This window comes from Osmia bicornis, unplaced genomic scaffold, assembly GCF_907164935.1.
Source record: "Osmia bicornis bicornis unplaced genomic scaffold, iOsmBic2.1, whole genome shotgun sequence".
NCBI classification, from domain to species: Eukaryota; Metazoa; Arthropoda; class Insecta; order Hymenoptera; family Megachilidae; genus Osmia; species Osmia bicornis.
Genome location: NW_025791458.1, coordinates 1,639,214 through 1,652,999, shown reverse-complemented (window position 1 = coordinate 1,652,999; position 13,786 = coordinate 1,639,214). Strand labels below are relative to the sequence as shown.

Here is a 13,786-nt window from a genome sequence, read left to right as displayed (position 1 = left end):
AATTTACTTGCTTTTTCCTATAGAATCTAAATATGTATCGTTTTATAAGGGGTTCCATTTAAAATTATAAAGGTACCCCCGCCCCCCATTAAAGAAGAAGGGGGGGCCACTTCATGTTTATGTAGTTAGAAAGGCCCTTCAGATCCATGCAATTTAAGACTAAGAACTTTAAAATCGATGTCATAGTTTTCGAGATATTGAGCTGTTAAGAGTTATGTGGGCCACCTTGTATATGTAGTGATCGATATAATAGACAATCTTGAACAGGTAGTCATTAGAAAATATTTAAAGGTACTTAATATTTAGAACAAATATACGCGTTAATGCTTAAACAATTAGAAAACAGCACCCACAAGGAGATTTGAAAAATTTTCAACAATGCCAAAGTTGCCCCTTGGGGGTTTTTTCAAAAATCGGTACAAACGAACCCGTTCAGGTACAAACGAAAGTGAAGGTGGTACAAACGATTAGGAAACAGCATCCGTAAAAAGATTTGAAAGATCTTAAAAAATGGCGAAGTTACCCCTTGCAGGTTTTTTCAAAAGACGGTACAAACGAAGCCCTTGGGGTACAAACGAAAGTGAAGGTGGTACAAACAGGTGCACACGTTTCTTTTTCAATTGGCGTTGAAAGAAATAAAAAATGTTAAAGTGGGGTGCTAGGCTATGTTCACTCCTTCATATCTTTTCACCGCTTAGGGTACAAACGAAAAGAAAAGTGGTACAAACGGGTACAAACGAAGGAGAATACAATGCAATTGGAAAAAATTGATTTTTTCAAAGTCGGGTGCCAGGTTCAGGTAGGTGCAGCGCCACGATTTTTTTGAAAATGGTACTAGGTACAAAATTTCTTTTGGTGGTACAAATTAGTACAAATTCAGCACTAAATGTATCTGCTTTGTTTGATTCATTTTCATTAATTTTGACGTTTGCTCCTGCTAGCTCAATATTAAGCTAGCAGCGCCACGGAATTCAGTAAAACTAACTGAAAAATTAATCAACACACTTCAAAAATACTATGAGTTAGCAATCACCAGACATCAAGATAATGTTAAAGAAATGTATAACGAAATTTGGGCCATATTTTTTCATTTGTGTTCGACTGATAAGAATCCGAAACATGGTAACTGCCCAGCAGGTGCGGAGAGCTGGTGCACATATCGCCGCGCGGAGGCTCAAGGATTAGACATGTCAAAATTTCAACACGATTATCTTCCTGTAGACCCACAGGTTGAACAAACTCTGAAGCCAATTTACACGGACCCAAGCAGACGCGAATTATTAGACAGATGCAAGGGTGGAAATACCCAAAATAATAACGAAAGTTATAATGGTTTGCTTTGGCACCTTGCTCCAAAGCACCTCCACAATGGCTTAAAAACCATCGAACTTGCCAATTTCCTTGCTGTTGGGATTTTTAATGATGGTTTTCAATCCATTATGAAAATTTTCCGAATAATGGGAGTTATTATTGGTCCCATTGCAAAGGAATATGCCGACGAGAGAGATGAGAACCGAATTTATCAAGCGGAGTTACGATATCAGGCGGCTTCAAAAGAGAGTCGAACAGCTCGGAGGATAGCTACAGCGGCCCAGCAGCTACTTTATAAGGAAGAGGAAGGTCCATTATATGGGCCCGGAATAGCAGATTAACTTTTTATCGTATGGTAAATATCGCTTTATCACAAAGAAATCAGTACTTTAACTTTAAACGCGTTTTTCTCAAAACAGTATTTTTCAAATTTGCTGCAGCTCTAACTCGAATACAAATTATTGCATCGACTTGAAACTTTTATAGCGTGTTCAGTACATGTTTTGCCATGCCATGAACTAGGATTTTTTTGATTGGATGAAAAATGCCAATTTGGCATTAAAAAAACTACGATTTTTTTAGGCTAAATTCCAAACTTTTCTTCAAAACTTCGCCATTTTGTCAGATTTTGATATTTTTCAAAAATCATAGTTCACGGTACGGAGAATACATTCTAGTTTAACAGCGTGTTTGTCATTTTTCATTTTAAGCACTCAGACGGCGGCAATCACTGCAGCGGTGGAGCAACTTTTTTCTTTGGAGCCCTGGAAGATAGCGTATAAGTCGCTAGTTATTTATTATTTTTGTACCATAAAATTATTATAGATATACGACTTGCAATTAAATACATCCCTAAAGTTTAAAAACATTTGATGTAATATTTCTTCAAAAAAAAAATTCCCGAAAATCACCTAATTTTAGAGCGGTCACACTGGTATAGCCCCTTAAAGAAAGTCACATTTACGATCGAAATTCAATTATCGATGGCAAATTAGTAGCTTTAGGTATTCAGACAATAATAACAGCTGCATCAACAGCATCTTAACAGAGAAAGTAAAATGAATTATGTTACAAATTATACTTTAATAAATCATAATAATGTATTCTCTCTCTACCTATATAAACCCAATAAAATTTCAGTTCCTATGCGATAGTAGTACGATGTGCATATGCACATTTGATCTTCGAATTAGCACAAAAAGAATTCGTACCAGATTGGAAAATACTTTTGTTTGCGCGCGTTGCTGGAATATTGTTAGCCAAAGAGGAAGAAAGTAATGGCACCGCGGAAAAGTAACAAGAAGAAGAAGAAGACAAAGTCGCGCATACTTTCAGTTGCAAAACGAGGGAGATTTCTTCCAGCACTCGTACCTATTTTTACAGGCCTTTCAGCGTTGGGTACGGTGGCTGGCGGTGCAGCAAGTATCGCCAAGGCAGTGAACGATGCATCTGCAGCACGGAAAACATTATGTCTGTGAAGTTGGCATATCATTTTCCAGCAGATCAAAAATTAAAGGGAGTTCTTTTCGCATGCAGTCGAGTTCGATAGTTCCTAATAGTTTTTAGTGATAGTTCTGCTGATTTTATCCAAAAAAACACCGATCGAAAAAATGATCTGCTAACTTCCCGTAGCAGATCATTTTCCGGCAGATCACAAATTAAAGGGAATTCTTTTTGGATGCAGTCGAGTTCTATAATTCCTGATAGTTTTTAGTGATAGTTCTACTGATTTTATCCAAAAATTAGCAGCAGAGCAGAGGTGATAGTTATTTTGCCCAAAAAACTTAGATTTTCGTATATACAGGTGATATGCTAGTCGATTCTCGATAGTTCTGTTAATTGTAATCGAGTTCTCGTGTAGTTCTGGTGACGTACATTACATTTCCAAAGAGTTCTGATGATAAGAACAATTAGAAAATTTTTTAAACAATTATTTTACTCGGAAATCTCGTATTTTTGAATATAGATATGATATGCTGGTCGTATTTCGATAGTTCTGTTTATTATGAAATAGTTTGCGTGTAGTTTTTGGCATGTATAATGCCTTCCCAAAAATTCTGATTATGAAAATAATTAGAAAAGTTGTTAAACAAATGACTTTTCATTTCTACCAATTTTCGACCGATCTGCGCATCCCCCACCATTAGCTGGCGACAGGAGGCCGCGCGGCGATTGTTTCTCGCTTGGAGTATGTACACTGACAATTAGTAGACGCGTACAGTACGTCGCACAGTGGGACAAAACGGCTTTTGGCGATCAAAATTCGATTTTCGTGAAATCGAAAATTGAAAAACTAATTACATACATCGATAGAGAATACACTGTAGTTTAACGTAGTATAATTCGTTTTTTCATATTTGCTTCCGTTTTGCCGTGGTTCGCACTCAAAGTCAGTAGAAATTCGTCAAGACGAAACGCTGATAATATTACCCGTAACTTCAATGTACGATTCTAATGAATTTTACTCGGAAAGATACAATTCAAATGAATGATAAAGTTTACTAGGATAGTATAGATTCTATTCAGTGCATAAAGTAAGTTAAAATGTTAACAACTTTTTAAATAATAGGATCTGATTGAAACGAAGTACATTTAACTAAAATCTCAACTTTGAGTTTGATTTTAAAAAAATGCTACAACTTGCGACGTGTTTAATTATTACTACAGAAAAGAGTGAACCTTCCTCTATTAGAATCTGAAAAAATTGGTTGCACATGTTTGCACCTTTTCAAGAAAATGTCGATTGAATGAAATTACACCCATCTCGGCCGCTGCGCACGAGGATGGAAAAGCAGTAACAGATACGATTATTAACCAGTTAACTGCCTTATTAACTATTATTATTAATTATTGCAACGTGTATATTTCTTATCCAAAACTTTATTTCGGTTCAATAAAAGTGTTCAATATAACGATTAGTTATAAATAATAGGATCTGATTGAAACGAAGTACCTACATCTAACTAAAATCTCAACTTTGAGTTTGATTTAAAAAAAATGTTACAACTTGCGACGTGTTTAATTATTACTACAGGAAAGAGTGAACCTTCCTCTATTAGAATCTGAAAAAATTGGTTGCACATGTTTGCACCTTTTCAAGAAAATGTCGATTCAATGAAATTACACCCATCTCGGCCGCTGCGCACGAGGATGGAAAAGCAGTAACAGATACGATTATTAACCAGTTAACTGCCTTATTAACTATTATTATTAATTATTGCAACGTGTATATTTGTTATCCAAAACTTTATTTCGGTTCAATAAAAGTGTTCACTGATCAATACAAATGTGATCCTTTCTTGTTTTTCTTTAACTTTTTCGTAAAAATTATGATAGGAGTATTTGCCTTGCATTCGACGTGTATACTTGTCATTGCCTGATTTTTATTACATATCCAGTTAAAAATTTTCGAAACTAAATCCCACAGTCAAATAGTCAATAGGCCAATATTAACTTTTCTATCCCCTGTACAGTGATTATAATTTAACGATCGCGATAATCTTCAAGCATCTACCAGCTAACCTATTAAGTACCAGTTGTGCACAATTACCATATCATAAACCAACCTAATTTATTTTATTGTTGTAAGCAAACTTTCAATATTCTAAGACAGTCGAAACTGCTCTACGGCAATAATAATTATTTCGACTTGTCGGCCATCAATTACCTTCTATAAACGTTTTCGTAGATTTAAGCCCTTGCCCTTTTTTCGGATTATATCTTTTCATTCACGAAACAATATGTTTACCATCTTTTAGTGAGAACAAAGGGTTCATAAAGTTCTTACCTGCACGCGGAATGCCTCAAGTAGTTCACCTGAGGGTACGCTCGGTACCTGGGGGTGATCAGTGATTATGGGGCGGGTTCTTTACCTTCATTTCCACCAGACATTTTTGTTTAATAATCGAAAACGACCTTCTTACTCCACCGCGACTTTTGAAAATTCATCGTCAACCAATCCTCGAGCCTCACCCCCGTCATTTCCCGTAAATGAAGGGTACTTAAACCGATACGCAGGAAAAAGAAAAATAGATTTAATAAGTGTTCAGTGAGTGAAACATCAGCATGGAAATTTCACATCGCGATCTATACCAAACAATTCGGGAAAACCGTTTCGACAATTGTGAAAATTTATCATTACATATTGCAAGGACGTACAATGTAGAAATTATTGACAGGGCACCGATCCGACATTATTTCAGACTCTTCAAACAAAAGTGGAACAGTGCTTGTAGGATGGCAGCAAGATTCGAAGAGCGGAATCAGTTATGGCTAAGTAGCCGCCTGATTTTAAGAATTGAAGAAGCAGGTGCCACCGCGATGTATCAAGTTCCATCCACGTCCAATGTAGGTAGACCAGTGAAAAGTTTGGAGGATTGTTCAGAAGTGACCAGAAGACGGAAATTAAGAGAACATAATCAAAATATGTCTACTGATTTGATTAACCAGGGGCTGTGCCAACGATACAAATCAGAAGAAATTGAAGCCTTAAATGACACCAACCTACTTTTAACGAGCAAATGGGGATGTGATGGTTCATCAGGTCAAAGCGAATATAAGCAAAAGTTAGGTGATAATGTCAATTCAATCGTGACGGACAGTAATATGTTTATGGTATCTATGGTACCCCTTCGATTGCAATGTACCGATACTGATAGTCTGCTGTGGAAAAATCCTCGGCCCTCATCTGCACACTTTTGCAGACCCGTTAAATTTCAGTATTTGAAAGAAACGAAGGAATTGATTAAGACAGAAGTTGAATGTATGAGAAATGAAATTAATTCATTATCGCCTACGAAATGCGTAGTTCACGGAAGAGAAGTGTTAGTGTTTCATAAACTGCATTTGACAATGCTAGACGGAAAAGTTGCGCAATATTTAACAGACACGATATCAAGTTCCACGTGTATTATCTGCCAAAAGAACCCGAAAGATTTTGGTACCGCGAGCGGGGAAGATGTGCAAGAAAACTATGAATATGGCCTTTCACCGTTACATGCAAGAATTCGATTCATGGAATTTGTTTTGCACCTAAGTTACGACTTGAGCTTCAAGGGCGAAGGAATTAGGAATAATCCCGAAAACAAACAGAAGAGGCAAGAGGCAAAATTACAAGTTCAAATGAAATTCAGAAATGAACTGGGATTAATTATCGATACACCCAAGCAAGGATTTGGAAGCAGTAACGATGGAAATACCGCACGGAGATTTTTTGAATATCCATGCATGACGTCAGCAATCACTGGAATAGATGTTGGAATTTTAGAAAGATTTAAAACAATATTGAATGTTCTATCGTGTGATGCGTCTGTGGACGCTAACAAATTTGGGGTATATGCTGCAGAAACAGAGCAGCTAATGACTGAGAAGTACCCATGGAGAAGATTAACAGCAACGGTACATAAAGTGTTAAGACACGGGAAAAATATTATATTACACCATATAATGCCAATCGGAGAGCTGTCAGAGGAGGCACAGGAAGCTAAAAATAAGGACTACAAGTATTATAGGTAAAACCAATATTTTCATTTTGTTCGAATATGTATATAATATATTTATTATTTAACTGTAACTGCATATATATATATGAATATGTATATATATTCTTAATATTACAGGTATCACAACACCCGAAAAATTTCCCGGAAAGAACAGAATCAGGATCTGATGACGATGTTACTTGTATCTTCGGACCCGTACATCTCATCGTTCCGAAGGGTTAGAGGGAAAAAAGATGCAGCGAAAATCTACCCCGCAGAAATGATCGATTTACTACATACAGACGACTGTATATAAATTGATCTATTACTTCTCTTCCGTGAACTACGCATTTCGTAGGCGATAATGAATTAATTTCATTTCTCATACATTCAACTTCTGTCTTAATCAATTCCTTCGTTTCGGTGCATTGCAATCGAAGGGGTACTATAGATACCATAAACATATTACTGTCCGTCACGATTGAATTGACATTATCACCTAACTTTTGCTTATATTCGCTTTGACCTGATGAACCATCACATCCCCATTTGCTCGTTAAAAGTAGGTTGGTGTCATTTAAGGCTTCAATTTCACTCTCAGTTTTTAATTGTATAATTCCATTGACTGTAGAATCGAGTAACTTTTGAAGCGATACTTTAGCAGAAACGCTAGTAACTTCGTCAATTTCGGGCAAGCATTTGCTTCTGGCTTGAATAATTTCGTTATAACTCGGTAATGCGTTGTGATTCCTCTTCTTCAACTCGTTTCGAAGCACAGTATACTTATCTTTGGAAAGTCCTAGATCCAAAAACAAAGATAATGCTTCTTCCGCTGTAAATTTTCGTGGTGCGTGGTTTGCAGTCCGAATCGTGTTCTTCATTTCATTAAGAAGATCTGGACCAACTTCGTCGACAGCTTCAACAATGGATGCCTTTTCGTATTGTCGTTCTGATTTGTATCGTTGACACAGCCCTTGGTTAATCAAATCAGTAGACATATTTTGATTATGTTCTCTTAATTTCTGTCTTCTGGTCACTTCTGAACAATCCTCCAAACTTTTCACTGGTCTACCTACATTGGACGTGGATGGAACTTGATACATCGCTGTGGTATAGATCATAAGAAATATAAATAAATATATTATAAAAACACATGTCTTGTCATTTTTTAATTATTATATCCATTTCTCTTACAGTTATTAACATTTTTAAGCCAAATTTTTGTTAAATAACATAAAATATGTCTAACAAGTGAAGGATATTGAACGCGCTTCAGTTTATACGTGAATATCTTGACACCCTGTAGTTCAATATTATTTATATTAATACAACTTAAGCATCATAATGTAGGCAAAAACTTCCAAAAATTTCATTAAAATATTTCCAATAGAAGCGAAGTTACAGAATTTTGATCGCCAAAAGCAGTTTTATCCCACTGTGCGTCGGTGCAGTGACGTATCCACTCTGGGACGTTACAGGTTCGAGCGCGTCTCCAAAAACACCGCGAAGTAAACAAACCATCGTCTATTGTCGTTAGACAGGTGCGAGTGCGATAGCGCGAATGCAAAGTGTCGATGCGAGGAAACAAAGAAAGTATGTACGAGTGAGAGAGAAAGAGCGAATGAGAGAACGAACGTGAGCGAGATAGGTATAAAGGCGTGAAAGTCAAGACAACGCACACATTTTTGAAGTGATGGCGATACTGCGATTCAGCGAGATTTTGGTAAATATTTAGAATATGGGAACCACCTCCGATTTTGATCACCTTGAAATATGTTGTCAAGGTCGTCATTCTAAACAATGAATGACAGTCGGACTCTTTTAGTATTCGTGATATTTGAGAAAATAGTTATCTTAAAGCTACATAAATTTTCGACAGCATTTTGCGTTCAATAGAATGCCTTGTGTGTATATGTATATACAGTAGCCGAAATTACTATAATGTCACCTACATTTCCATATATATTTCAAAAATACTACCAATTTTGTTGCTTTATCGTATCTATTGTTATGTTTTGTTGACATTCGGATGCAGAAAATGTACTGATTGCTGTGGTATGTTTATATTCCTCTTTTGTTTTTATTGTTGTCTGCGTTAAGCAGGAAACAAGTTCGAAGTTTCTATAAAGTCAGTTAGTTTTTATTTGCATTCGAAGCGGATAACTGCTGAAAAATACAAATATTCTGAAAGTACTAGTTTTAGAATTCATAGAAATTGTATTTTTAATAATTTAATTCACGTGCATCGAAATGCCGAGAGGAACAGTATTAACAAGGAAAGAAAAGGTATCGATCGATGCTTATAAGGATATGGGCTGTTCTAATCGCATGATCGCAAAAAAAATTAACCGATCATATACAGTAATTAATAACTACGTGAATTTACGTGAAAGTTATGGAAAAAATCAATTTAAAGGTCGTAATAAAAAATTGTCGAACAGACAACGATCATTATTAATGAGGTCTGCGGCCAAGGAAAAGAAAAATGCAGCACAACTACGTGTCAAATTAGACCTCCCAGTAACAACGAAACTGGACAAAAATGCAACGTTAACGAGGCCTTAAAGATGCACATAAACAGCCCCGTCTTGAATTCGCACAGGCACACATGTGTTGGAGCAAAGAATGGGAATCTGTCATCTGCTCATTGTCAGATGAGAAAAAGTTTAATTTGGACGGCCCAGATGGCTGTAAATATTATTGGCACGATCTGAAGAATGAGAAAAGCGTGGCAATGAGTCGTAATTTCGGCGGTGGTTCCTTAATGATATGGGCACCGTTTAAAGCAGATAGAAGAACTCCAATTTGCCACATAAATCATAAAATGAATTCGGAAAGCTATACAGAATTATTAGAAATGATTTTAATACAATAATCATAATCCAGCATTTAACTAAAACCTTCAAAATTCAACACGTTACTACTTCCGGATACCGAACACAAACGAATGGCGCGTTGGAAAGAAGCCACATTGTTTTAACTGAATACATCAGTCATTACATAAATAATTTTGATGATTCGGATCGTTTAGTACCTTTCGCGATGTTTTCTTACAACACATCAGTACATGAAGCTACAAATTTTACACCATTTGAGTTAGTATTTCGCAAAATAGCAACGACGAATTACCCACATATAACTCTTATTTACGTGATCTCACAACTCGTCTTTCTGAAATGCAAACAATAGCAAGGAAGAATTTAATTGAGGCAAAACAAAGGTCAAACGTTAATACGATGAAAAATCAGGACCATTTAACGGTAAAATAGGGGACATGGTACACATCATGGTTGAACCACGAAAAGGTAAATTCAGTAAACGTTATCATGGACCATATAGGATAGTCAGAATTCTGGAAAAGAACAATGTTTTCCTGGAAGATGTAGATGGAAAACGATTCGCGAAACATGTTGACAAACTGAAATTACTCTAAATTGGGAAGAAAGAATGGCACACACACAACTGGCACTACTATTCCTTGTACTCATTACTCACGCTCAGGACCCATATCGGGTGACACGCATCGACACAAATCCGGAATTGTACTTCGAAAAGGCACATAATATTCGCTTTCGAAGGGCTGATTGGCGGATAGCGTTAGTAATAGATACGGCTAAATTGGAGAACGAATTTCCGGAAGAATACAGATGTCTGAAATTTCCCGTTAAATTGGAATGCAGCTCAGTATTGCGAACACATTACTTGAACGAAAGGATAAAGGAAGCCCTGGAAAAACATGCAGAAGTCAAAACAATGCTCTCGGAAATTGGTCTTTCAATAAATGAGAGGGACGCTCCACCAAAAACAATAGTTCGTCGCAGCGCACCATTTGGATTTGTCGGAACTCTTAGGCGAACACTATTCGGAATACTCGACATGGATGATGCAAATTTTTTCGATTCGCAAATAGATAAATTGTACACGGATCAGAAGAAAATTACTCAGCTAGTTAAAAAATTAAACCCATCTGGTAATGAGTGACCTACATAGTATACATAATTTGATCGCAGTATTAATGAACAACGTTAAAGACAATAGAGTAAAAATTAAGTCAGTACGCGAGTTCCATTGAAAATTCATTGAATCATTACATTTTGGCAGCACGAAATTTTATGTCCATGTTACTCACAGCTAAAGATGGGAAATTGCACCCGTCATGACTAACTAGTTGCAAATTCAGAGCCATCATAGATAAAATCCATAACTTAGCCACACATTACGAGGTACCTATTCCGCGAAACCACTTAAAAGTGGAAGAAATAGTTAAAATAAGCCAGGTAACCTTGGAACATCGTTCAGGGAGGATACCAGTAACCATACACATACTATTGGTAAATCGCATAGGATATCAGCTATACCAACTTCACAGTCTGCCGATTCTGCAAAATATCAGTGACAGCACTAATGTTTGGGCGTCTATATTACCTCAATATCCATATCTAGGCTTAAGTAACGATCATAGCACTTATTTTGGCGCAACAGGGACATTTTTAAATTCATGTAAACAAACTTGGTACATGCATTTGTATGACTTGGAGGTACCTTTGTATGAGGCATCAGTAACGGAATCACACAAGAGGAGTTTGAAATTCTGTGATATCAGGATTACTACGTTTCGTGAATCTCAGTGGCATCGTCTGAAGCATACAAGAGGATGGTTATACTCAACAAAGGAATCCGAATCCTTACAAATTTTATGCAAAAACCAAGCAGATATATTAAAAACAATACAAGGAACAGGAATAATAGAAATACGTCCAGATTGCGTAGCAAAAACCAGATCTACCACTCTGATTGGAACACAAACTTTTATAAATACGGAACAATTTTTCTATAATCCCCATTTACTTTTAAACATTAGTGAAGTCTTCCCCAATGTTGGGCGAAACCATCTAGTAGAATCACTACACAGTTATCAAGCAGGCGACTCTGCACAGGATGCAGAAAACACAATAGGCTCCCTACATGACATAGAAAACGAACTGGGAAGATTGGAAGTACATCACCGCGAAAAGAGATTTCATTTTGGCCTAACCTACAGAACCATAGCAGTTCAAGCAACAATAATACTGGGAATAATACTCTTTTATTTTTGGAGATCAACGAACACCTTATTTTGGGTAACCCGTCTCTGCGGAAGAAATAGACGACCAACTCCTACAGCCGGATCAACAGCGATTCCCTTAGAAGAATCCGCAACCGTTGTTACACATCCATTACCTCCTCCGAGAATAATAGTGAATTAATAGTTATGGCAGTCCTTGAATTATATACTTTCTCCAATTTATCTTACAGTCTTATGGAACACCAAACCACGAGAATGTTCCGACGTGGCCCTTGCCATAACTGGTCGGTTGGTTTCCTATAGCTTATACCACTGTGTTTGATACTGTAGGTAAATAATGGTGACACATCAAACACATCAAGGGCGCAAGGAGAACAAGGTGGGTCGCCGAGTTTTCGTGAGAAAACTGGCACCGCATACGAAGAAAAAGAAACTTCTGGAGATCTTCCTACCGTATAAGGCGGAACATGCAGTGGTTCTGCGAAGATCAACAGGGTACCAGACTTTCATTATGTTCCGGACTAAGGAGGGTGCGGGCCATGCATTGGAAGCAGGAAGCCTTGGCATTGTATGTCAAGGAAGAAGACTCAAGGTTTCTCCAGCGGATCCTTGGCATGAAGCAAAACTTATATCACCACTGCCTGCCGTGCATTCCCTTCCGGAGGTCAATCTATCATAGAGGAACCTGTTACTATTAGAAATGATGGCGAAAATATCTCAGTACCTACCCTTCGAGGATCGATACAGACTGGAATTAATGTCAAGGTGGTGGCGACTTGGAAGTCTCGCTTCCTATACCGATATCCGACATCTGGATTTCAACGATTGGTGTTGACCGCGCAGATGGGAAGGGAAAAGGGTGACCACGGAAACATTTTAGTGGTTAATTAAAAGAGCAGGAATATACCTTAAATCATGTAAAATAACAAAAGTATTTATAGCAGAAAATTTAAAACCACAAGTAATTGCAATTGCCATTAAGCACTGTTCGAATCTAATCGAAATCGATTTAACATCCGCAATAATCAGACCTTTAGCAATTAGAAATTTAAAAGAGGTAGGAGCGAAACTCACCAGCCTAGGTTTAGGGAGATGTGAGGGCGTAATAGAATCAGAATTACAGGCACTATTCGAAACGGTCACAGCCTTGACCACCCTAAAGGCCATAAAGACTGCGATGACTGGAAAAGCACTCATAAATATCAATTCAAAATTACAACATTTGATTTTACAAGAATGTAACAAGTTAAATTCATTATTTCTGGCTGCTGCCATATCGAATTTACAAACTCTAGAAACCATAGACATAAACGCATGTCTATCACTAACTAATCACACAATTTTACAGGTCCTCTTTAACAATAGTCACTTACTTAATACATTACACACAATCAAGTTTCATTACTGTACATGCACGGAGCCATCACTTGAGGTAGAAATGAATCTACAAGACATAGAAGAGGGGGATTTCGTTGAATTGGATCTTGGGCTGGTGGAATATGCCATCCCACTGCCGCGCCGTTATCACCAGATACAGGAGTACTTAAATATATTCCTCAGTTTAATTTGCAAAAAAAATGTAGGTTGAAGATAACAATAATTAAAACAGTTTTTCATAATAAAACATAATCTAATAATTTTGTGTTTTAATACAACAATACTAAGGTATTTACTTTGAAAATAGCAAATGCGTTATTTTTCGTGTAACAGTATCTCTACCAGTTGAAAAATACTGTTTATTTTTAGAGATATGTAAATATTATATTTAATTGTGAGTTCTGCAATTGTTTGATGTCTGATTGCCCGCACATTCTACCACTTAAAAGAGTATAGATCAGATCGTACATATGATTGAGTTAGATAAGTTGCTAATTTTAAATTTAAATTGTCATTTTCGTCAATTTCGTTGTTATACTCATCGGATGATTGT

General features: G+C 36.8%; 2 protein-coding genes across 3 annotated transcripts in view; one reads left to right on the top strand and one right to left on the bottom strand.

Moving 5' to 3' along the window:
* Positions 1-13,786, bottom strand: part of LOC114882122 — a 340,169-nt gene that overhangs the window by 56,857 nt on the left and 269,526 nt on the right. The gene's annotated exons all lie outside the window — the stretch shown is intronic.
* Positions 1,188-1,652, top strand: LOC114882360. The gene has a single exon (XM_029199252.1). The coding sequence runs from the start codon at positions 1,188-1,190 to the stop codon at positions 1,650-1,652; it is 465 nt and encodes a 154-aa protein (XP_029055085.1).